The sequence below is a fragment of the Oncorhynchus mykiss genome, chromosome 12, assembly GCF_057628025.1.
Source record: "Oncorhynchus mykiss isolate SJ-2025 chromosome 12, ASM5762802v1, whole genome shotgun sequence".
In the NCBI taxonomy this organism is placed as follows: domain Eukaryota; kingdom Metazoa; phylum Chordata; class Actinopteri; order Salmoniformes; family Salmonidae; genus Oncorhynchus; species Oncorhynchus mykiss.
This window is the reverse complement of record NC_143033.1, coordinates 38,600,990-38,624,508: the sequence shown is the minus strand read 5'-3', so window position 1 is coordinate 38,624,508 and position 23,519 is coordinate 38,600,990. Positions and strand designations below refer to the sequence as shown.

Sequence of the window (23,519 nt, the reverse complement as noted above, 5' to 3'; positions counted from 1 at the left end):
GGTGCCTCGTTCAAAGCCCACAGCGAAGTTGGCTCAAAACAAGAGACGTAATTAAGCACGAGGAATAATGAGTAGGATTGTGTTTTCAAAATACGCTTTTTCTGCCTTTCCAGGGAAAACTAGTTTGAAAATTCAAACATATTTTATGGAAAATAGATGTTTCTAGATGATACACCATGCTGCCTTGTTGTCATAAGCGAGCGGCACAGATTAAACTGTTCTATTTGTAGGCCGTCATTGTAAATAAGAATTTGTTCTTAACTGACTTGCCTAGTTAAATAAAGGTTACATTTTTTTAAAGCCCTCTCACGTCACGGGCAATGAACAGAAGCCCCCTGCTGTTCAGCATAATCTAATTCCCCCTATTCTAGGGGAAATGTAAACCAGTTCACAGGAGCATGAGCAATTTCTTAAACGACAGATCAACATGTGGCACCTTGTGGGGAAATGTCCCGAAATATGATAGAGATAGATAATGACAAAACCCTACACTTAAAAAAAATAAACCTCATTCAACTTACCTCATCATGATATACTGATTTTTATTTTAAGATAGACTGTTTTATTTGCAAACTAATTAGATGGAAAATCAATAAGTATTTTTCTCTTTCTTTTGCTCAACTGGTGCCTTGCTAAATGTGTTGCACAATAATTCATTGCATGTGACGCCTCCTCAAAACCCACTTGGTGAGAAGGTCAGAGGTCCCTCCGCTCTGATTTTCACATTCAATGGATTTGGGGAGGCTATACGAGAGGATGCGAGATATCAAGGAAATGCAATAGAGAACCTCCCACTCTTCTTGGTACTACCATTATTCTGTGCACGCACACAAACCTTACAGACAATAGGATATGGGCGTGGCAATACACCATTCCCCGCCTCTCCTCTCTGCGATTGGTTAAACCGACGCGTCTTCTGAAAAACACTGTTGCAGACTGGTCAATCTCTTTATAAAGTGACCTTTCCGTACTCTTAATGAGTTTGACTGTATCAGATACGTTCCTTTTTGCACGATCACAAGGGTCGTCCATCAAATAATTTGAACAACCTCAGAACAGGATTTTCCTGTTCCTGTAAATATATATCCAAAATGCGTCGTAGAGTGACAGGTACTGCTTTCGAGATGCTGGGCTGTGGTTCTACTATCACGAGCCCGAGGTTGAGCAAGCTTTTGCTTGCCCCCATCACGAAAACAATCACCCCCATCTCAACAGACAGCAAATTATTTCGTTCTACATCTTCAATACAGGGACATACAGAACTGGCACGAGAGAGGTCAAAAACCGTCACGTCGTTTTACAACCAGTCTGCAATCGATGCCTCGGCAGAAAAGGTAAGGAAATTCTGTTCCTCTGACTTGCCCTTTTGACCAGTAAGCCTCAGCACTGTCCTTAGCAGCTAGCTAGGTATTACTGTAGTGAGCTATCTAACGTTAGCGGGTTAGAACGGATGGTTAACTAGCTAATGTAGCTGATATCTTCGGTAAAAATGTTTGTACACATTGGTGCGTTGCCTTGGGCCCCAAGAAGTAAGCAACTGTAACCACCATGTGAAAGATTATGACCATGTGAAAAATGATGAACAAAGTACCAGGTTTGCGTTCTCGATCATATATATATATATTAGTTAGCTAGTTTCAGATTAGTTAGCTAGTTTCAGATTAGTGGGAGTGACGTGAACGACACGGATATGTAATCGACACACACCGGACAATCCAAGGTCCTTAAACTGACCTGGCAAACATTTGTCAAACCCTGGTAAAATTGGTTCGAGATTCGACAGATATTTGGACCTTCAAACTTCCATAGATCGCGAACGATTTGAGCTACATACAGTGACTTTCAAAATTATTCTCACCCCTTGACTTTCTCCAAATTTTGTTACAGCCTAAAATTTAAACAATTTAAACGATTTAAAATGATCACTGGCCAACACACAATACCCCATTATGTCAAAGTGGAATTTGTTTTTATACATTTGTACAAATTCTACATTAAAATCTGAACTGTTTTGAGTCAATAAGTATTCAACCCCTTTGTTATGGTAAGCATAAATAAATTCAGGAGTAAACATTTGCTTCACAAGTTGCATGGACTCAGCCTGTGTGTTTAACATGAATTTTGAATGGCTAACTCCCCTCTGTACCCCACACATACAATTAACTGTCAGGTCCCTCTGCCCAGTTGTGAATTCCAAACAGATTCAACCACCAAGATGAGGGAGATTGTCCAAGGCCTTTGAAAGAAGGGAACCTATTGGTAGATGGGTCAAATAAAATTGCAGACATTGTATATCCCTTTTGAGCCTGGGGAAGTTATTAATAACACTTTGGATGGTGTATCCGTACACCCACTCACACAAAGATACAGGCTTCCTTCTTTACCCAGTTGCCAGAGAGGAAGGAAACCACCCAGGGATTTCACCATGAGGACAATGGTGACTTTTAAAACAGTTCGAGTTTTTAATGGGGCGGCAGCATAGCCTAGTGGTTGGAGCACAGCATTGAGATTGCCTGCAACAAGCTCAGTCCGATGATGCTGTGACACACCGCCCAGACCATGACGGACCCTCCACCTCCAAATCGATCCCGCTCCAGAGTATAGGCCTCGGTGTAACGCTCATTCCTTCGACGATAAACACGAATCTAACCATCACCCCTGGTGAGACAAAACTGTTACTCTTTAGTGAAGAGCACTTTTTGCCAGTCCTGTCTGGTTGCAGCTGATGTTTGGTTGAGGATCTGCCTTACGACAGGCCTACAAGCCCTTAATTTCCTACCGTCTGTAAGCTGTTAGTGTCTTAACGACCGCTCCACATGTGCTTGTTCATTAGTTGTTTATGGTTCATTGAACAAGCATGGGAAACTGTGTTTAAACCATTTACAATGAAGATCTGTGAAGTTAATTTAAATTTTACAATCTTTGAAAACCAAGGCCCTGAAAAGGGACATTTCCTTTTTTGCTGAGTTTTCATGTCTAATGATCTGCATGTAATTGTGGCAGTAAGATGAAAACACTGCATGAACTCTTCTTTACTCTTCAGTAAACAGACCCACACGGACTCCTTCCCACACTCTCTCGGTCTCGCTCGCTCTCATAAACACACACCACTCTCTCTCCCACAAACACATACACACTGCTTCCAACTTAAAAAATGTTAGACACCAAACAAAATGTATTGAACACCAGAGTGATTTTTTCATATACACTGAACAAAAATAAACTCAACATGCAGCAATTTCAAAGATTTTAGTTAGTTCACATAAGGACATCAATCAATTGAAATAAATGAATTAGGCCCTGATCTATGGATTTCACATGACTGGGAATACAGATATGCATTGGTTGTTCACCGATACCTTTTTATAAAGAAAAAAGGTTGGGCCGTGGATTATATAATTAAGCAGTATCTGGTGTGGCCACATTTGCCTCATGCAACGTGACACATCTCCTTGGCATAGAGTTGATCAGGCTGTCGATTGTGGCCTGTGGAATGTTCTCCTGTTCCTCTTCAATGGCTGTGTGAAGTTCCTGGATATTGTCAGGAACTGGAACACTGTCGTACATGTCACTCAATAAGCATGTTTAGGAGGCTGTTCTGGATCGACATGTCTGCTGAGTATGCAGGCCATGGAAGAACTGGGACATTTTCAGCTTCCGGTAATTGTGTACATATCCTTACAACATGGGGCCGTGCATTATCGTGATGAAACGTGAGGTGATGATGGCAGATGAATGGCATGGCAATGGGCCTCAGGATCTCGTCACGGTATCTTTGTGCTTTGAAATTACTATTGATAAAATGCAGTTGTGTTGGTTGTTCATTGCTTATGCCTGCCCATATCATAACCCCACAGCCACCATGGGGCACTCTGTTCAACGTTGACATCAGCAAACCGTTTGCCCAGACATGGTCTGCTGTTGTGAGGCCAGTCGGACATACTGCCAAATTCTCTAAATGATGTTGGTGGCTTATGGTTGAGAAATGAACATTCATTTCACTGGCAACAGCTCTGGTGGGCATTCCTGCAGTCAGCATGCCAATTGCACGCTCCCTCAAATTGAGACATCTGTGGCATTGTGTGATAAAACAGCACATTTTGGTGAAAATGAGAAATGGTCACTAACAGGGATGTAAAAACAATTGTGCACAATTTGAGTCATAAATACGCTTTTTGTGAGTATGGACATTTTCTGGGATCTTTTATTTCAGTTCATGAAACATGGGACCAACACTTTACATGTTGCAGTATTTATTTTTAAGTGTATTTTAAAATTGACTTTCCTTATGAACTGTAAGTCGGTAGTCTTTCTTGCGGTTTTATGTTCTGTGTTTAAAAAAATAAATAAAAATAGAATCAAAGGTGCCTCTTTTGTGAGGAATAATGAACAGTTTAAATAAGGTTGCTAAGTCAAGTGGTTGAAGAGCTATTGACATTTGAATAATGCCAGGCTGCCTACACTGCCATGTGAATATGACACTGGTTGGAATTATTAAAATAAGACCTGTGCAATGTTGTACCCCATTCTTCATTCATAGATAGCTACATACCTCAGGTTATCATGATTATGGATAATCTGGAATTAATCGTGAATAATGAGGGAGAGTTAGACACACACGTATCATACCAAAAATGTTAACCTTTTTTTGTTATTGTAATGGTGAGAGGTTAGCATGTCTTGGGGGTATGCTATTTGTGCTAACATTCTCACTCATCATTATTCACTATTCATTCATGGCAATGTACAAAAGTTATGTCATTTCTTAACAGTTCACCGGATATGGATGAAAATTACAGCTTTAATTTGAGGTTAGTCTGCACTTTAACTTCGTAGTCATTGTTTGATTTCAAATCCAAACTTTTAGAGTATAGAGCCAAAATAAGGTAAAATTCTTCACTGTCACAATAATTACGGCGGGCGCTAATTCATATCATATGCCTAATAGTACTGTAGAGCATTTTTTACTTGCACACAATATAGCTGAATTGCCCCGTCCTGCCCTAGGGAACCACTGCCCTGCCTCGCCCCCAAAACACCCCCAGTCAGCTTTAGGAACTTAATGAAAACATTGATTATTAGTTTCGGTTGTGTTAGGCCAAGACCAGAGTGACAACCAACAGTACTGCAGACCCCCTGGGCTAGGACTGGGCTAGGACTGGGCTAGGGATTGCCTAAATGGGAATCCCTGTTTTCAATAGACTCCTTTTGTCGTACAGTATTGCATAAGGCATCCAGACCGTATGAAAGTTGCACAGTATACCCGTAATCTTGTAGAAAATCAAATCTAGTGATTAGAGGGCGACTGATTTTTCAACGCCGATACCATTGGAGGACCAAAAAAAGCAGCTACAGATTTTTGTGCGTAATGAGACAATGGGGGGCGGCGGCATTTTTTGCAGTTTTACTTTCATGCCTTATTGCATGTTTTGGAATATTTGTAATCTGTACAGGCTTCCTTTTCACTCTGTCAGTTAGGTTAGTATTGTGGTGTAACTACAGTGTTGTTGTTCCATCCTCTGTTTTCTCACAGCCATTTAAACTCTAAAACAGTTACAAAGTCACCATTGGCCTTATGATGAAATCCCTGAGTGGTTTGCTTACTGTCTGGCGACTGAGTTAGGAAGGACGCCTGTATCTTTATAGTGACTGGGTGTATCGATACACCATCCAAAGTGTAATTTATAACTTCACCATGCTCAAAGGGATATTCAATGTCTACCAATAGGTGCCCTTTGTGAGGCATTGGAAAACCTCCCTGGTCTTTGTGGTTGAATCTGTTTGAAATTCACTGCTCAACCTTATGTATGTTGGGGTACAGAGATGAGGTACTCATTCAAGAATCATGTTAAACACTATTGCACACAGAGCACCTTTTTGTTAGTCACATTTCCACTCGTGAACTTATTTAGGCTTGTCATAACAAAGGGGTTCATTAAGGCATTTCAGCTTTTCGTTTTAATTTGTAAAAATGTCTAAAAACATAATCCCACTTTGACATTGTGGGGTATTGTGGGTAGGTCACTGACACATTCTCAATTGAATCCATTTTATATTCGGGCTCTAACGCAACAAAATGTGGAAATAGTCTAGGGGTGTGAATATTTTCAGAAGGCACTAAATGCTAACAAGTGGAAGCGAATATAAACAAATTGCAAGGACAGACATGTCACACCCTAGCTCATAAAGTTGTACAAAAGTTACCTCAAAAGGTTTGATGCACACAAAACATACTAGACAGCTGGGATTTTGTTCCAGGAGGGGTTTGATTCAAGTTAAGCAAACAGAATTTCAATTTTAACTTGATCACCTCTTGCACTGCACAACAGTGGATTGTCAGGTTGTGGAAGCTTCTGTTTACTCTGTGGGTATTTTATAATTTAAAACAAAAACATACCATGTGACTGTCTCAATCCGCTGCTTTGGGGAAAGGTTTCATAATGAAAAAATAATGCAACAGGCGAGATTAATACCGTGATCAGCTTTATCTATTAAAGGGATACTTGGGGATTTTGGCAATGGCCCTTCATCTACATCCCCAGAGTCTGATGAACTTGTGCATACCACTTTCAGTTTCTGCGTGCAGTTTGAAGGAAGTTGCTAACTAGCGCAATTGCTAGTGCAATGACAGTCTTTGGGTATCTGCTAGCATGCTAGTAGATATCCATAGATTTTCAGTGATAACGCTAGTTAGCATTGGCTCACGAAACTACCCCTAACTTCCTTAAATGGTATCCACGAGTTCATCTGACTCTGGGGAAGTAGATAAAGGGCCTCATTACCAAAGTTCAACTATCCCTTTTACCTAGTGCACAAGTTGACTGCAGGTATTTATTGAGTTCTTGTGTCCGTAATCCGTATCATGAATTCACACTACATTGTTGTTTGCGTATGTCCATTGTATCTAATATTGGAGGAAATCCACTAAACCAGACCTACAACTGTTTTTCTCCTCTCTCTCGCTCTCCCCAGGCCTTGGTCCGACTGACACCAACCACCCTGCTCTATGCTGGGAAGTCTCCGGATGGAAACCACATCCTGGTAACTGACCACTCCTCTGTCCAGTCTTTGGACAATATTGTTGGTTACTTCTCATCATAATAGGCCTTAGACACGCTTTGTCTGCGGGATTGATGACTGCCTTGAAGTTGACTTGATAAGTGATGCATCTTATCTATATTTGAGTGTTCCTTAAACAAATATTGGACCAATATTTCACTTTATTTTTCTCCCATATGCTGATTTAGGAATGTCATCTTGAGTGTTTACGTGTAGCACTCTCACTGGAAATATAATTTTACTATACTACAGTATGCGACTCTAAATAACCTGGGTCATAACTTTTTTGTTGTGCCTAGTCATTGATCACTTTTCCTTGCTCTGTATTGTCTGCGTTGTGTATGTGTCTCACCCTTCCACCCTGTCTGTTTGTAGAGTAGTGCCAAGTACCTGCACAAGGAGTTGCCTGTGCGCATTGCCCACCGTATCAAGGGCTTCCGCAGCCTTCCCTTCATCATTGGCTGCAACCCCACCATCCTGCAAGTGGTGAGTCCCTTCTCTTTGTCAACATGTCTGGTTTACCTTTCTGGTGGTGTATCTGGCCCCATTGCAACTTGCGGGACAAGTCTCTCATTCCAATCATTGTGCTCGTCTGGGAGAGGAGGGCATGTGCTCAACAGGTGTCTAAAACATAATTGTGTCACAGTCTATCAAAATAGACTAACCTTGAACAGCCATTCATTGAGAATGGACTTGTTACACAACACTCTGCTAGTGTTTATTAGCTTAGCTGCATCACGTAGCTTCCTAAATTCGTGAGAAGGGTTTCTTTACACTGTAACAAACAAAGCCACATCACTCTATGCCTATAGAACTATAATCAATTCGATAAAGTAATGTCTATCAGCATACCCAATTTCTGCCTGAGTGTGGAAAGTTCTTCTCCTGTAGAGCTAGAGTTGAAAAGATACGCCGTCTGTGACATTGGAGGTTTTCCTTTGTTCTTTAGCTGCCATGTGCAGTACTATGAAACCTTCTCTACTCCTCCCTTTGGCTTCTCTTCTCTCCTTTCTCTTCCCATGGCCTATTTACTTCATCTGATTGTCTTGACACTGTATGAACTTTTAACTAGATTTCTCACACAACAGAGGCACTTCATTTTCACACACAAAAACAATTGGTGCCTGCAATGCATGATCAGTATTACAAGGCCTGTAGGCCTCGTGCTTTCTCTGAATATTCTCCTACCAAAAACACATAACCAGTGATGCACAAATTACTGTACATTGTTTGTTTTTTTAAGATATTACTCATTCACTCAAACAACTATTCAGGATTTGAGTCATATTGGAAGACCTAGGCTATAATCTCATAAACATCCTCTGTTTTTGGAATGTAGGCCAGGACACATGTACGCCCATGGGATGTGTTGTGGCCCACTTATGGAGGCAGAGGAGGTTCCTCTTAACTAAGTGTGCTCAGAGGGAATTCTAATCAACACCCACTCTCTTTCCCTCCTGCAGCATGAGCTCTACATTCGAGCCTACCATGTGTTGAGTGATTTCCCAGTGGTGAGTAGTCAAGCGGCCACGCTGAGGAGTAGGTTGGGTTGACCCTCAGGTCTTCCATATTTATCTCTGGAGCTGGAGAGGCTGTCAGACTGGCCTGACACCTCCAGACTGACTCATGTATTTGTTTGTGGAGTGGGCACCGGGTGCTCTGCTATAGAGATATAGATATATATGTATGTGTGTGTATGACGACTTCAAATGAAATCCCAAGTTCAAGAACATTAGGAAAGACAAAGATTTCACCTGCTGTATTTGTTTGACTGGAAGTGTCATTGTTTGGATGAAAAGTATAGTATTTTGAAAGGTTATTTTTGCAAGAATTGTAACAAATCCAGCTGAGATGATACAACCAGTTTTATAAACGGTATACAGAGGATAGGTATTGCATGCATGCATACAGTGCCTTCGGGAAGTATTCAGACACCTTGACTTTTTCCAACTTTTGTTACATTTAGTCTTATTCTAAAATTGATATATATATATATATATATATATAAAATGTTTTATTTTTTTATCAGCAATCTACACACTACCACAATTACAAAGTGAAAAAAATATTCAGACCCTTTGTTATGAGACTCGAAATTGAGCTCAGGTGCATCCTGTTTCCATTGATCATCCTTGATGTTTGTACAACTTGATGGGAGTCTTGTGGTAAATTCAATTGAATGGACATGATTTGGGAAGGCACACACCTGTCTATATAAGATCCCACCGTTGACAGTGCATGTCAGAGCAAAAACCAAGCCATGAGGTCGAAGGAATTGTCCGTAGTGGGGATGAGGTAGTTTTCTGCATGGTTATCTTTCTGTATACCCCAAACCCAACTCTGGTGTTTGTTTCCAAAAAGCTCTATTTTGGTCTCATCTTACCATAGTACCTGGTCCCATTGAAAGTGCCAGTAACATTTGGCAAACTGTAGGCGCTTGAGTTTGTTGTTTGATGACAGCAAAGGCTTTTTTTATGGCAACCCTAAAAAACAACTTGTGGTTATGTAGTTTAATTGTCTAATTGTAGTTTGAGACTTTGACACCTAAACCCAACTAATGTCTACAATTCTCCAGCTGTGATCCTTGGAGATGTTTGGGCCACTTGAACCATCCTCACTGTGCGTGGGGTCAATATAGACACACATCCTCTTCAGGCCGATTTGTTAACATCTCCAGTTGCTTTAAACTTCTTAGTTATTGCCCTGGTAGGGGAAATGGGCATTTCAACCGTTGAGCTATTTTCTTATAGCCATTTCCTGATTTGTGCAGCCCCACAACCTTTTGTCGCACATCATTACTGTATTATCGTGTCTTTCCAATTTAGTAATGGATGACTATGAGAACTTGGCCCGTTACCTCATATGGTAAGTCATGGCTTACCACTTACGTGTTCCTAATCACTCAGCTGAACTTAAACTTAAAATGGGGATATACTTCAGTAAGAATTTCTTGGGGTGCCAATAATTGTGACACCCATGTTTGAGGAATAATTTGTTTCACTTTTTTTCCATTCACTTTACTTAAATTAAAGGTTTTATTTTTGTGAATATTTTAAAAGACCAAGAGGATAAACACTGGGAGACAAATTCACCTTTCAGCAGGACCATAACCTAAAAGTCAAGGCCAAATGTGTATATATACTGGAGTGGCTTACAAAGATGACATTGAATGTTTGAGTGGCCTAGTTACAGTTTTGACTTAAATCGGCTTAAATCTATGGCAAGACTTAAATGTAGCAATGATCAACAACCAACTAGTCAGAGCCTGAGAATTTTTCTAAAGCATAATGGGCGAATGTTGCACAATCCAGGTGTGGAAAGCTTTTAGACTTACCAAGAAAGACTAACAGCTGTCATCGCTGCCAAAGGTGATTATAACATGTATCGACTCAGGGTTGTGAATAGGTAGGTCAATTATATTGTTCTGTTTTCATTTTCAATACATAAAAAAAAAATCACTCATTATTTGATGTTGTGTGTAGAGGGGTGAATACTTTCTGAGGGCTGTGTGTGTGGATAAACTGTTGATTTCAAGCCACTTCTGCAAGTATATTTTATTCTAGTGGAGAAATTTACCAATTCACCTGACCGGAATAAGAATGGAATTCATCCCAGCTCTGAATTTGAATAATGGTCAAATTCAAATGGATTTCACTCTGCATCATCTGTTTGTCAGATCAAGGACCAGGAGATGGACGCTCGATACAGTAAGCTGGTGCAGCAGCTCCTGGATGACCACAAGGATGTGGTCACTCTGCTGGCTGAAGGCTTCAGGGAGTGTCGGCGGCACATCCAGGTAATGGCCATAAGCATATAATTTCAGCTGATTCAAGTCATTGACTTTCCACTTTAACAACTGTTTTATCATCTTGTTGCTGCCAGTCGTATGGAATACAACTTGAGGTTGTAGATCTTTATTTAAATTGGTTATAAGTTGGTTGTTGGAACTCTTTGTTTTGTAATGTTACCGTAGGATTTACAGAATGGTGTAATGTATTCCTGGCCTTGAGTGTTTTGTTTTGATGTTCCAGGATGAGACCCTGGTCCGTAACTTTCTGGACACCACCCTCACCTCCCGTCTGGGCATCCGGATGTTAGCCACACACCACCTTGCCCTGCATGAAGAAAATGTATGTCTCCCATCAACCTTCTAGTCATCAATTGCTAACAGACTGAGAAAAGGAACACGCATGGGGTTATTACAGGGCAGTATTTTAAGTTGAAGAGGCGAAGCATACGTGGATAACTAATTTATTTTCACACTAAATGTGCCCACCAGAACATGAACCCAACATTTCAGCCTTGCAAACACTTTTAGTTTGGATTATAAGCATTACAATAAACATCTGATTAATTTATTTGTGCAGTAGTATCTCCAAATATATCTATAGATACTCTAGCATACACTAAAATGTGAATACTAGCCCACCAGTGCAGTGAAATGCAGTGTCACTCCCGATTGACAGATTTTAGATTATGCACCACTCATGCGAGCTAAAAGAAAAACAAAGCCATTATTATTGGTGCAGTCAGCTGGCCCCATGAATTTTACTAGAGCCAGTTTTGTGTCCTTATATTAACCCCTGATGTGCTTTATGCAACCAAAGAACAGGGCCCGGTTCCCCAAAATCATCTGAAGGCAAAGTTCATTGTTAGAACCTTCGTAGGAGGATTGTTAAATCTGAGCTGCTTCCCAAAACCATCGTTCACTTGAGAACGCTCGTAATCAAACGCCTGCCTCAGGCCACTCGTAGAATAGCTAAGTGCTTCATTAGATGCTCCCCCCCTCGCGTCACTTTAGACATCGCATGGTTTATCCGTCTTTGACTGCCGATAACTTCAGAACAAAGTTGACTACGAATAAAGTTGCCAATCTCTTTGCAATTGATACAAACAAGCCATGTATAAAAAATATGCTTTAAATTAATACAGAGATGACTGCAATAAAATATAGGTACGCTATTGGCTTATGTTAATCATATTGAAATGCATTTCATGTTCAGTCTAGTTCTATTTTGCTACTTGTAGGCTACCGTCTGTAATTTGTGTCAATATATTACATGATGTGTAATCTATCGGGCGCAATGATGTGCCAAGTCTGGGACTTAGTGCATTATTGTTATTATTGGGTAAGCATTAGAATAAGCTGCCTTAATATTTGCAGCTGTAGGTGGTAATACAGCTCTAGGACAGGGATCAACTAGATTCAGCCACAGGCAGATTTTTAATAAATGGTGTGGTCGCGGGGGCTAAAAATAATTACAAATAATTTGTGGACTGCAAATTGACTGCAAGAAGCCCAAACGGATATAACATTTGACTAAAACATCATTTCAAATTGTGTGGGAATACTTTGGAACAGATTTCCTAAATGCATTTGCCGATTTTTATATTCTAATGTCCAATGGTGCAGCGGACTGCATCTCAGTGCCTAGGTGTCACTACAGACCCTGGTTTGATTCCAGGCTGTATCACAACTGGCCGTGATTGGGAGTACCATAGGGCGGCGCACAATTGGCCCAGTGTCGTCTGGGGTAGGCTGTCCATTGTGAATAGGAATTTGTACTTACCAACTTGCCTAGTTTATAAAAGGATCACCCGAAATAATGTTAAGGTACAATTTGAATGGAGAAAGCTGATCCAAGAGCAGCACACCCTTTTGATTCTGTCAGTATCGACACATGTGCCAACGACGCACTTAACACCATGCAGAGAGAATGGCCGTTTTGGGAAATGCATGTTACATCTTCTTGCGTTGTAGGAAAGATGCATCTTTAAAACACTCGTAAACCTAAGTTCTAGTGTGAGTGGGCCTCAGAATAATTTCATCTGACTCAGTTATAGGATCTATGTAACGTTTCGGTGGTCAGGATGATGAAGCATGTTTGCCAGGTCTAGAGACTGTTAGTTAGCCGCTAGTACCTGATACCTCGCCGAGCGTTATGGTTTTGTTGCCCAACAACACTTAGACCTAGCTCACTGTTTTATCAAATCCTTTGACGGCTGGTTTCTTTCTGAAACATTTTGAGATTACTTGCCCCATTTAGCACATGTAGTAAATTCTGACTAAGATTACATTGACTCTTAAGAAATTGGGCAAACTATCCTATGTCAAGAATAAAGCTTTTGCTTCTCCTCTTATACCTTTCATCCCTCTATGCAGCCTGATTTTGTGGGCATCATCTGCAGGCGACTCTCCCCCAAAAAGATCATTGAGAAATGGGTTGATTTTGCAAGGTAAGTGGTGGCTCCGTTACCTTATATATTGTTGGTTTAGAATCTCACTACTTCTGTATTAGACCACAGGTCACGCTCTGCCTTCTATTTGCCCCTACTTTTCTGTGATAAGATATAGCTCATGTACAGACTTGTCACAGGGCCTGCCATTGTGAACTGTATATGGGCCTTTCTTCCACCTTATCCAATTGTTAATGGATAACAATGTAAAAATTCAAACAACTATTCAGACTATTTCAAAATGTAGGTAACCTCAATAAGATTTAGTACAGACCAGGCCTGACACACAATGTAGAAATAGTAGCCTACTTTGATGACAATTCTGTGAATGAAACAACTATTTGGATAGAATATTTAAAAAAAAACATCTCTTCCTAAAAAAAAAATATTTAAAATCTCAACTCGGCCTCCCGGGTGGCGCAGTGGTTAAGGGCGCTGTACTGCAGCGCCAGCTGTGCCATCAGAGTCCCTGGGTTCGCGCCCAGGCTCTGTCGTAACCGGCCGCGACCGGGAGGTCCATGGGGCGACGCACAATTGGCCTAGCGTCGTCCGGGTTAGGGAGGGCTTGGTCGGTAGGGATGTCCTTGTCTCATTGCGCACCAGCGACTCCTGTGGCGGGCCGGGCGCAGTGCGCGCTAACCAAGGTTGCCAGGTGCACGGTGTAGCCTCTGACACATTGGTGCGGCTGGCTTCCGGGTTGGATGCGCGCTGTGTTAAGAAGCAGTGCGGCATGTTGGGTTGTGTATCGGAGGACGCATGACTTTCAACCTTCGTCTCTCCCGAACCCGTACGGGAGTTGTAGTGATGAGACAAGATAGTAGCTACTACAACAATTGGATACTATGAAATTGGGGAGAAAAAGTTCAAAAAAACAAACAAAAAAAATCTCAACTCTTGCCTGACACACTAACTGCAGAGTTCGCCAATGTTAACTGATTAGTTACGAAGCTGGGACAGTTTCCAAATGAATTGCAGTGGTAGAAACAGGACAAAACAAGCAACTTGTTACCTGGCTATGTAAACGAATATCCAACTCGTGAGCTTCACTGCGCGTGCATCTATACTGAACAAAAATATAAAAGCAACATGTCAAGTGTTGATCCCATGTTTCATGAGCTGAAATAAGAGCCCGGAAATGTTCCATATGCACAAAAAGCTTCTCTCAAACTTTGTGCACAATTTTGTTTACACCCGTTAGTAAGCATTTTTCCTTTGCCAAGATAATCCTGACAGTTGTGGCATATCAAGAAGCTGTTTGAACATCATGATCATTACACAGGTGCACCTTGTTCTGGGGACAACAAGGTCACTAAAATGTGCCACAGATGTCTCAAGTTTTGATGGAGCGTGCAATTGACATGCTGACTGCAGGAATGTCCACAGAGCTGTTGCCAGAGAATTGAATGTTCTCTACCATAAGTCACCTCCAATAGGCTACCTGGCTTACTTCACTGGCTCTGTACCATGGTATTACGTTCATAGTCATAACCACAGTTTTGTGTGGCACAATGCAACCTACACAAGATATAGCATATCCACTCACACAGACAAGCACAAGCCTCTGTGCATTTGTTGTCCCAGTTCAGCCCCTCTAGGGATGTGCAGCTTTCTCGCTCTCTCAGCCCTCACTTAACCTCTTTCCAGCTGATTGAGATGTTTTATTTAATCCATTTTAGAATAAAGCTGTAATGTGGAAAAAGTGAAGTGGTCTGAATACTTTCCAAATGCACTGTATCAGTACTGCACTGTATCAGTACACAATTGTAAGTGTGTGTGTGCATCCTCCCTCATGTCTTCTGCAGGCGTCTGTGTGAGCACCAGTACGGTAACTCCCCGCGGGTGCGTATCAACGGCCATGTGGCGGCCCGCTTCCCCTTCATCCCCCTGCCCCTAGACTACATCCTGCCTGAGCTGCTGAAGAACGCCATGAGGTACCAGAACACTTCACCACTAATCCTTTTAACTAACTTTCTGACAACTCACACACCTTTTCCCTTTGACTACTTATCTAACAGGAAATCAGACTCCACGGTAGCCATTGTAAGAGTATACATAACAAAATCTCTAGCTAGACAACCTCTTTTCTTCAAAGTATTTAGCTGTGTGCTACTGCTCTTGGTGGTGAAATGTTGCCCTGGCACTTATGAGAGGATTGCTAAGGTGTGTGTGTGTGTGTGTGTGTGTAAGATAATCAGCCTTTCAGTCCAATGTATCTGTTCTGTTCTTAGAGCTCTGTCTCAGATGTCACAATTAGCAGACAGACCATTCACTCTGACTCATGTTCCTCCTTCCTAGAAGGCAGTGTATTTAGGGTGTGTCATCTATCAGTGAGTCAAATTCATTCCATGGAAGGCTGAGTGCGAGTTTTCGCTCCACCCTTGTACTTGATTGATGAAATAAGGTCACTCATTAGTAAGGAACTCCCCTCACCTGGTTGTCTAGGTCTTAATTGAAAGGACAAACCTGCAGACACTCGGTCCTACGTGGAATGAGTTTGACACCCCTGCTCTAAACAATCTGGCGTCGGGTTACGTTGAAGGACTCCACAGGATAATGTCCTCACAGCCTGCCCTTGACCTCTTCTCAACCTGTTCCCACAGGGCCACCATGGAAAGCCATCTCGACACACCTTACAACTTGCCTGATGTCATAGTCACCATTGCTAACAACGACGTGGACTTTGTCATCAGGTGAGTGGGTTACCTTCGGCACCTTGATTATCTTTACCTCAATCTACTCAAGACTCCTTTAACAAGGTTAAAGAATTACGCAGTTGCTAGCTAATTTGTTCTGGGATATAAACGCTGAGTTATTTTACTTGAAATGCACAAGATCCCCTACTCCGACAACTAATCCACACCTAAAACGGTCAACCGACGCGTTTCTAGTCATCTCTTCTCCCAGGCTTTTTCTTCTTTGGAAGTGTGTACATGTGTACATTTATTTTGCAGAGAACGCAACACGTTCAACATGTTAGGAGTCCCAGACTCTGGGTTTAGCTGTTTGAATGGGAAACCTGACGCCTCAGGGTGAGTTTCCTTTAAGCTGCAGGCTTATCATGCCCAGTGTGGTCGCCATGGAAACAGCAGTTCAGGACCACAAGGAACGCACTGTCAGCAGACTTGCTCACATGCAGTATTTAAGAATAGTAAATCAATGTTGACACTGAACAAATGTACTGATGCTAAATTGTTTTACCAGCACAGATTGCAGAACAGGTCAGTGTATTAAGTGCTTTTGTACTCCAGTCATTCCCAAATGCATTTACATAGTGCATTTGTAAAGTATTCAGACCCCTTGACTTTTTCCACATTTGTTTACATTACAGCTGACACACAATACCCCATAATGACAAAGCAAAAACAGTTTTTTAGAAATGTTTTCCAATGTATACAAAATAAGAAATTGAAACATCACATTTACATAAATATTCAGACCATTTTCTCAGTACTTTGTTGAAGCACCTTTGGCAGTGACTACAGCCTCGGGTCTTCTTGGATATGACGCTACATGTTTGGCACACCTGTATTTGGGGAGTTTCTCCCATTCTTCTCTGCAGATCCTCTAAAGCTCTGTCAGGTTGGATGGGGAGCGTCCGCTGCACAGCTATTTTCAAGTCTCTCCAGAGATGTTAGATTGGGTTAAAGTCCGGGCTCTGGCTGGACCACTCCACTCCATTCAGAGACTTGTCCAAAACCACTCCTGCATTGTCTTGGCTGTGTGCTTAGGGCCATTGTCCTATTGGACGGTGAACCTTCGCCTCAGTCGAGTTTCAGTGCGCTCTGGAGCAGGTTTTCATCATGGATTGCTCTGTACTTTGCTCTGTTCATCTTTCCCTCGATCCTGACTAGTCTCCCAGTCCCTGCCACTGAAAAACATCCCCACAGCATGATGCTGCCACCACCATGCTTCACTGTAGGGATGGTGCCAGCTTTCCTCCAGACATGACACTTGGCATTCAGGCCAAAGGGTTCAATCTTGGTTTCATCAGACCAGAGAATGTTGTTTCTCAATGTCAGTCCTTTAGCCCCAGACCATTATTTCTCCTCCACCAAACTTTACAGTTGGCACTATGCATTGGGGCAGGTAGCGTTCTCCTGGCATCCGCCAAATCCAGATTCGTCCATGAAACTGCCAGATGGTGAAGTGTGATTCATCCCTCTAGAAAACATGTTTCCACTGCTCAAAAATCAAATGGCGGGGAGCTTTACACCACTCCAGCCACCGCTTGGTATTGCAAATGGTGATCTTAGGCTTGTGTGTGGCTACTCGGCCATGGAAACCGAACAGTCCCTTGTGCTGACATTGCTTCGAGGTAGTTTGGAACTCGGTAGCGAGTGTTGCAACCCGAGGACAGACGATAGTTACGCGTTGCATGCTTCAGCACTCAGTGGTCCCGTTCTGTGGGCTTGTTTGGCCTACCACTTTGCGGCTGAGCCGTTGTTGTGCCTAGACGTTTCCACTTAACAATAACAGCACTTAAAGTTGACCGGGGCAGGGCAGCAATTTGACAAACTGACTTGTTGTAAAGGTGGCCTCTTATGATGGTGCCACGTTGAAAGTCAATGAGATCTGCAGTAAGGCTATTCTTCTGCCAATGTTTGTTTATGGCGATTGCATGGCTGTGTGCTCAATTTGATGCAGCTGTTGTGGCTGAAATAGCCAAATCCACTAATTTGAAGGGGTGTCCACACACACACACACACACACACACATATGAAAAAAACTATTAAGTCGGAAGTTTACATGCACCTTAGCCAAAAACCTTTAAACTCAGTTTTTCATCATTTCTGACATTTAATCCTAGTGAAAATGCCGGGTCTTAGGTCAGTTAGGAATCACCACTTTATTTTAATAATGTAAAATGTCAGAATAATAGTGACGGGAATGATTTATTTCAGCTTTTTCTTTTAATCGCATTCCCAGTGGGTCAGAAGTTTACATGCACTCAATGAGTATTTGGTAGCATTGCCTTTAAATTGTTTAACTTGGGTCAAGTGTTTTGGGTAGCCTTGCACAAGCTTCCCACAATAAGTTGGGTGAATTTTGGCCCATACCTCCTGACAGAGCTGGTGTAACTGTCGGGTTTGTAGGCCTCCTTGCTTGAACACGCTTTATCAGTTCTGCCCACAAATGTTCTATAGGATTGAGGTCAGGGCTTTGTGATGGCCACTCCAATACCTTGACTTTGTTGTCCTTAAGCCATTTTGCCACAACTTTGGAAGTATGCTTGGGGTCATTGGCCATTTGGAAGACCCATTTGCGACCAAGCTTTAACTTTGTGACTGTCTTGATGTTTCTTCAAAATATGCACATCATTTTCTTTCCTCATGATGCCATCTATTTTGTGAAGTGCACCAGTCCCTCCTGCAGCAAAGCACCCCCACAACATGATGCTGCCACCCCCGTCCTTCACGGTTGGGATGGTGTTCTTCGGCTCTCTTCGGCTCTTTTTTTTTTTGCAAGCCTCTCCCTTTTTCCTCCAAACATAACAATGGTCATTATGGCCAAACAGTTCTATTTTTGTTTCCTCAGACCAGAGAACAGTTCTCCAAAAGTACGGTCTTTGTCCCCATTTGCAGTTGCAAACTGTAGTCTATCTTTTTTATGGCGATTTTTGGAGTGGCTTCTACCTTGCTCAGCGGCCTTTCAGGTTGTCGATATCTGAATTGTTTTATTGTGGATATAGATAATTTTGTACCTGTTTCCTCCAGCATCTTCACAAGATCCTTTGCTGCTGTTCTGAGATTGATTTGCACTTTTCGCAGAAAAGTAAATTGATCTCTAGGAGACAACGCGTCTCCTTCCTGAGCGGTATGACAGCTGCGTGGTCCCATGGTGTTTATACTTGCATACTATTGTTTGTCCAGATGAACGTGGTACCTTCAGGCATTTGGCAATTGCTCCCAAGGATGAACCAGACTTGTGGAGGTCTACCTTTTTTTTTTCTTCTGAAGTCTTGGCTGATTTCATTTGATTTTCCCATTATGTCAAGTAGAGACAGAGTTCAAGGTAGGCCTTGAAAATACATCCACAGGTACACCTCCAAGCTTCTAAAGCCATGACATTTTCCAAGCTGTTTAAAGGCACAGTCAACTTAGTATGTAAACTGACCCACTGGAATTGTGAGTGAAATAATCTGTCTTTAAACAATTGTTTGTAAAATTACTTGTTTCATACACAAAGTAGATGTCCTAACCGACTTTCCAAAACTATAGTTAACAGGAAATTTGTGAAGTGGTTAAAAAACGAGTTTTAATGACTCCAACCTAAGTGGATTTAAACTTCTGACTTCAACCATACATGCAATGTGCTGCTTGTATTTGGCTGCTTTGAAAGTGAACCGATTGCTTGTGACCAGGGGTGTATTCATTCTGCCCATTTCTGTTGAGAGAAATATATTTTTAAAAGAACTCTTAGGTTGTGTTCATAAATTCGCTCTGGGTGTTCCTGAATTCAGAGCTTTGCCAGGTTGTCCGTTCATAATTCAGAGCTTTTCGCTCTCGGCGCGTTCAGCGCGCACACTAGTTGATCTGACCGAGGAGTAGGGTTGATCCAAACATTCTGACCTCAAAACGGCAGTCAAGCACACAAGCTAAGTGGCTAAAGTTGACTATCTTGCTAGCTACTTCCAGACACAAATGAGAGAACACCTCATTGACCATTTTACTCGCTCTAGTGACTGTGCTGCTGGCAACAATTTTAATAACTTTTTTTTTTTTTTGCCAACTTTTGCTGGCACCGGTCTTATTCAGTGGTTGTTGAGCTTCGGGATCAGTTATTCTGGGCTCTGGCACACTCTGATCAGAGTGCTCTGGAATCAGAGCAGATAGCCAGTGATTTTACGAACGCACCCTTAAACGGAAGCTACGAAACCGAAACAACTGGGATAAACTGAATTTGTCTAACTTGTTTGCAGGCAAGAGTGTACAAGGTGATATTGAATGTGTCACTGTCAACTTGATTACAAAAAAAAATGATCCTGCACCTACATTGTAAACTTCTATTCATAGGCTTGGTTGTAGCAACCTCGTGATGGGTATAGGGAAAATTTAGAGTATCATGTAGTAGCCAAAACATATCACGGTTACATTGAACTGGGTGAATGGAATATGAATGACAGTCATCCAGTGTGCTGTAATAGAAAATAAGGCCATGCTCATAAAGTCTTAAGCGTCATTGACCGCCACTGGTGGTCATATAGGGGAATAAGAAACCAAAGGATGGTACCGGCATTTGACATAGTAGTCTTGATGTGGGCTAGCGTTAGGTTTAAGTGACTTGAGTTTGCCAAGCACATGGAGGAAAATAACTGGAATCGGCAGAAATGTAATCCTACAGAATATACTGTAAGCATCTGCCTTCTCTTTCTTTGGTTTCAGTTGTCTTAAATCAAACAAATGTTCAGTATTGTACTGTGGCAGGTATTTTATTTTTAATACCAGCCCCCGTCCTGGCTGGAGACCTTTTGGTAGGCTGTCATTGTAAATAAGAATTTGTTAACATGAATACTATACCTTTTTAATTTCTCCCTGGGGTATCCTCCATGTTCGTCAGGATCTCAGACCGTGGTGGCGGCATCCCCCACAGCATCCTGGACAAGGTGACGGACTACCATTACAGCACAGCTGAAGAGAGCTACCAAGACCCTCGCATGAACAACCTTTTCAACACCTTGACTAACAGTGGGCCTCAGTCCGGCCCAATGCACGGGTGAGTTAGACGGGCCTTATACAATTTCAGTTGGAAAACATTTGCACCAGTTCATAGTGAACGTGAACAAGGTAATTGATACGTGTGATAATTCTGTTCATTGTGTCCTGTCTGTCGATCCCCTTTCTACTACATGGGTTCTTAATGCTGGGTTGAATTGACTGCCAGTGTGCCATGGTGATGCCACTTAAAGTATAAAAATAACACACGCTTCCATTTCACTGAGTCACATGGGTTTACTTTATCTTATGAGTTATTGAGACTTGAAGGGGGATGGATATGGAAGTAAAAAAGGTTGTCTTAACTGTTCTTTTCCATTAAGTAGTCATGTAGATGAAACCTACGAAATACTTCATTTGTGCAACAATCTTATGACTGTGAGCATAATGTTTACGTCTGCATTTAGCAGCCCCAAATTATTTATACACGTTTGCTTTCTCTGCAAGGTGGTCCTCGCATGTTGCAATGCAAAATCTATCAATTTGTTAATGAGTGCCAGTTTACAAACCATATTATTAACGAATGAGAAACTGTGCCCGTCAGGTTTGGCTTTGGGCTGCCCACCTCCCGGGCATACGCTGAGTACCTGGGCGGTTCCCTGTCCATCCAGTCCATGCAGGGCATCGGCACCGACGTCTACCTGCGCCTGCGACACATCGACGGCAAGGGAGAAAGCTTCCGTGTCTGAGACCACTTGCAGAGAGCACAGATATAGTTCCACCAAGGGGCTCAACCATTTCAGTGTAAGCCAGGGCTAGGCTGATATAGTTGACCAGTTGTCTCCTCACAAACTGGCCTCTTAAAGTTTCCTATTTTTGCCTCAACTTTAAATGGCTGCCCAGTGGGTGCTTTCACCTCCTTTTTTGTTTTGCGTTTCCCTCTGTCACCACTCTTCAGCGTTGAGGGTTTTTGAACTCTTGAGCGTACAGGTCATAAGCAGAGCGTGTTTAGTGTTGACGTTAGTTTGGTAGAAAGGAAACAAATCTGCCTTAAAGTTAATTTGGTCTGCCTTTACGTTACTTGTGTTGCATAGCTTTTGCAAATATAAAAAGACTAAAGAACAGAAGGGAGAGGTCTCTTTACACACTCCAGTGGCTACTACATGAGCTTGGATGACGCTGCCCTTAAATGACTTCTCTTGAATCGCCTGTAGAGGACACCACGGAGGATATTGCCAAAACACCAGTCAAAACACACTGCCAAAACAATGCTTGTGATTTAAATTTGAAGAAAACAAGCAGAAGGAACTGTTGAGTGAACTCTTGGTTCAGCGCCATTTTGTCAAGCTCTTAAGCAAGGCCACGAGCAGAGATGTTCAGTTGCCTTACTGTGGGCGATGCTGGTCCTTACAAAAACATGCTAATGTAACTTGTTCAATTTCATCTTTGTAATGCAATTTCACACACAGCACGTTAGTAAATCTAATAACATTTGCATAATACATTTGGGGGGGGGGGTTGGAAATGCTCATCACTTGCTGTGTCATATCTGAACTATAATTTGTTTTTTGCTTTCAATACACTGGAAGAAGTATTGTTTATTCAAGTATTCAAAATGTCTTTGAGGTTGCTAATTTCCTTTTGTTTTGAAGTAGGCTTGGCGTCGAAGGCATTTTTTACTGAACACATTCCGAGGAAGGTCAATTTTTCATACTTTTGAAACCGTATTTTCAGTATGGTGGACGTTTTAAGATGCATGATGAATTATCAGAATATAGAACTGTAGGTATGTGGTCTGGCTTGCTGGCATAAGTGTGCTGGGAATTTGCATGTAAATCCTTCAGTGTATTCAAATCAGTGAGGAGCATTTGCAACGTTTCACCTCGATGAATATACCTCTGGTTATTGGGGCTAGGTAGAGAAGAATTAGTATCTTTCTAGCATGAGAATTCCTGTCGGATAGACTGCAGTGACCTCATGAAGTATGTGCCCTGTCTAAATCTTCCCCCTGCTGGCAAAAGTGATGACGCCTGACACAAAAAACAGCATAATAGTTTGAGTTATGACTTGTATACAGAACAAAAATATGAATGCAACATGTGAAGTGTTGATTTCATGAGCTGAAATAAAATATTCCAAAGATTTCCCTAAAGCTTCTTTCAAATGTTGTGCACAGATTTGTTTACGTCCCTGTTGGTGCGCATTTCTCCTTTCCCAAAAGAATCCATCCAGTGTGGCATATTGAAAAGCATGAACATAACACAGGTGTGCCCTGTGCTATGCACAATAAAAGGCCACTCTAAAATGTGTAGTTTTGTCACAACACAATGCCACATATGTCTCAAGTTTTGAGGGAGTGTGCAATTGGCAAGCTGACTGCAGCAATGTCCACCAGAGCTGGTGCCAGAGAATTTAATGTTCATTTCTCTACCATAAGATGCCTCTAATGTCATTGTAGATTATTTGGCAGTACATCCAACTGGCCTCACAACCACAGACCATGTGTTACCACACCAGTCAAGGACCTCCACATCCGGCCTCTTCACCTGCAGGATCGTCTGAGACCAGCCA

The 23,519-nt window shown here is 41.9% G+C and overlaps 1 protein-coding gene across 1 annotated transcript; it reads left to right on the top strand.

The window, feature by feature from the left end:
* The first annotated feature begins 722 nt into the window (after positions 1 to 722).
* On the top strand, positions 723 to 23,100 carry LOC110537551 (branched-chain alpha-ketoacid dehydrogenase kinase). The gene is made up of 11 exons (XM_021623677.3): positions 723 to 1,334; positions 6,973 to 7,041; positions 7,435 to 7,545; positions 8,523 to 8,570; positions 10,736 to 10,855; positions 11,091 to 11,189; positions 13,223 to 13,296; positions 15,099 to 15,227; positions 15,897 to 15,986; positions 20,854 to 21,009; positions 21,553 to 23,100. Exons 1-11 carry the CDS (start codon positions 1,092 to 1,094, stop codon positions 21,695 to 21,697), a joined length of 1,284 nt encoding a protein of 427 aa, XP_021479352.2. The 5' UTR covers positions 723 to 1,091; the 3' UTR covers positions 21,698 to 23,100.
* Positions 23,101 to 23,519: the final 419 nt, after the last annotated feature.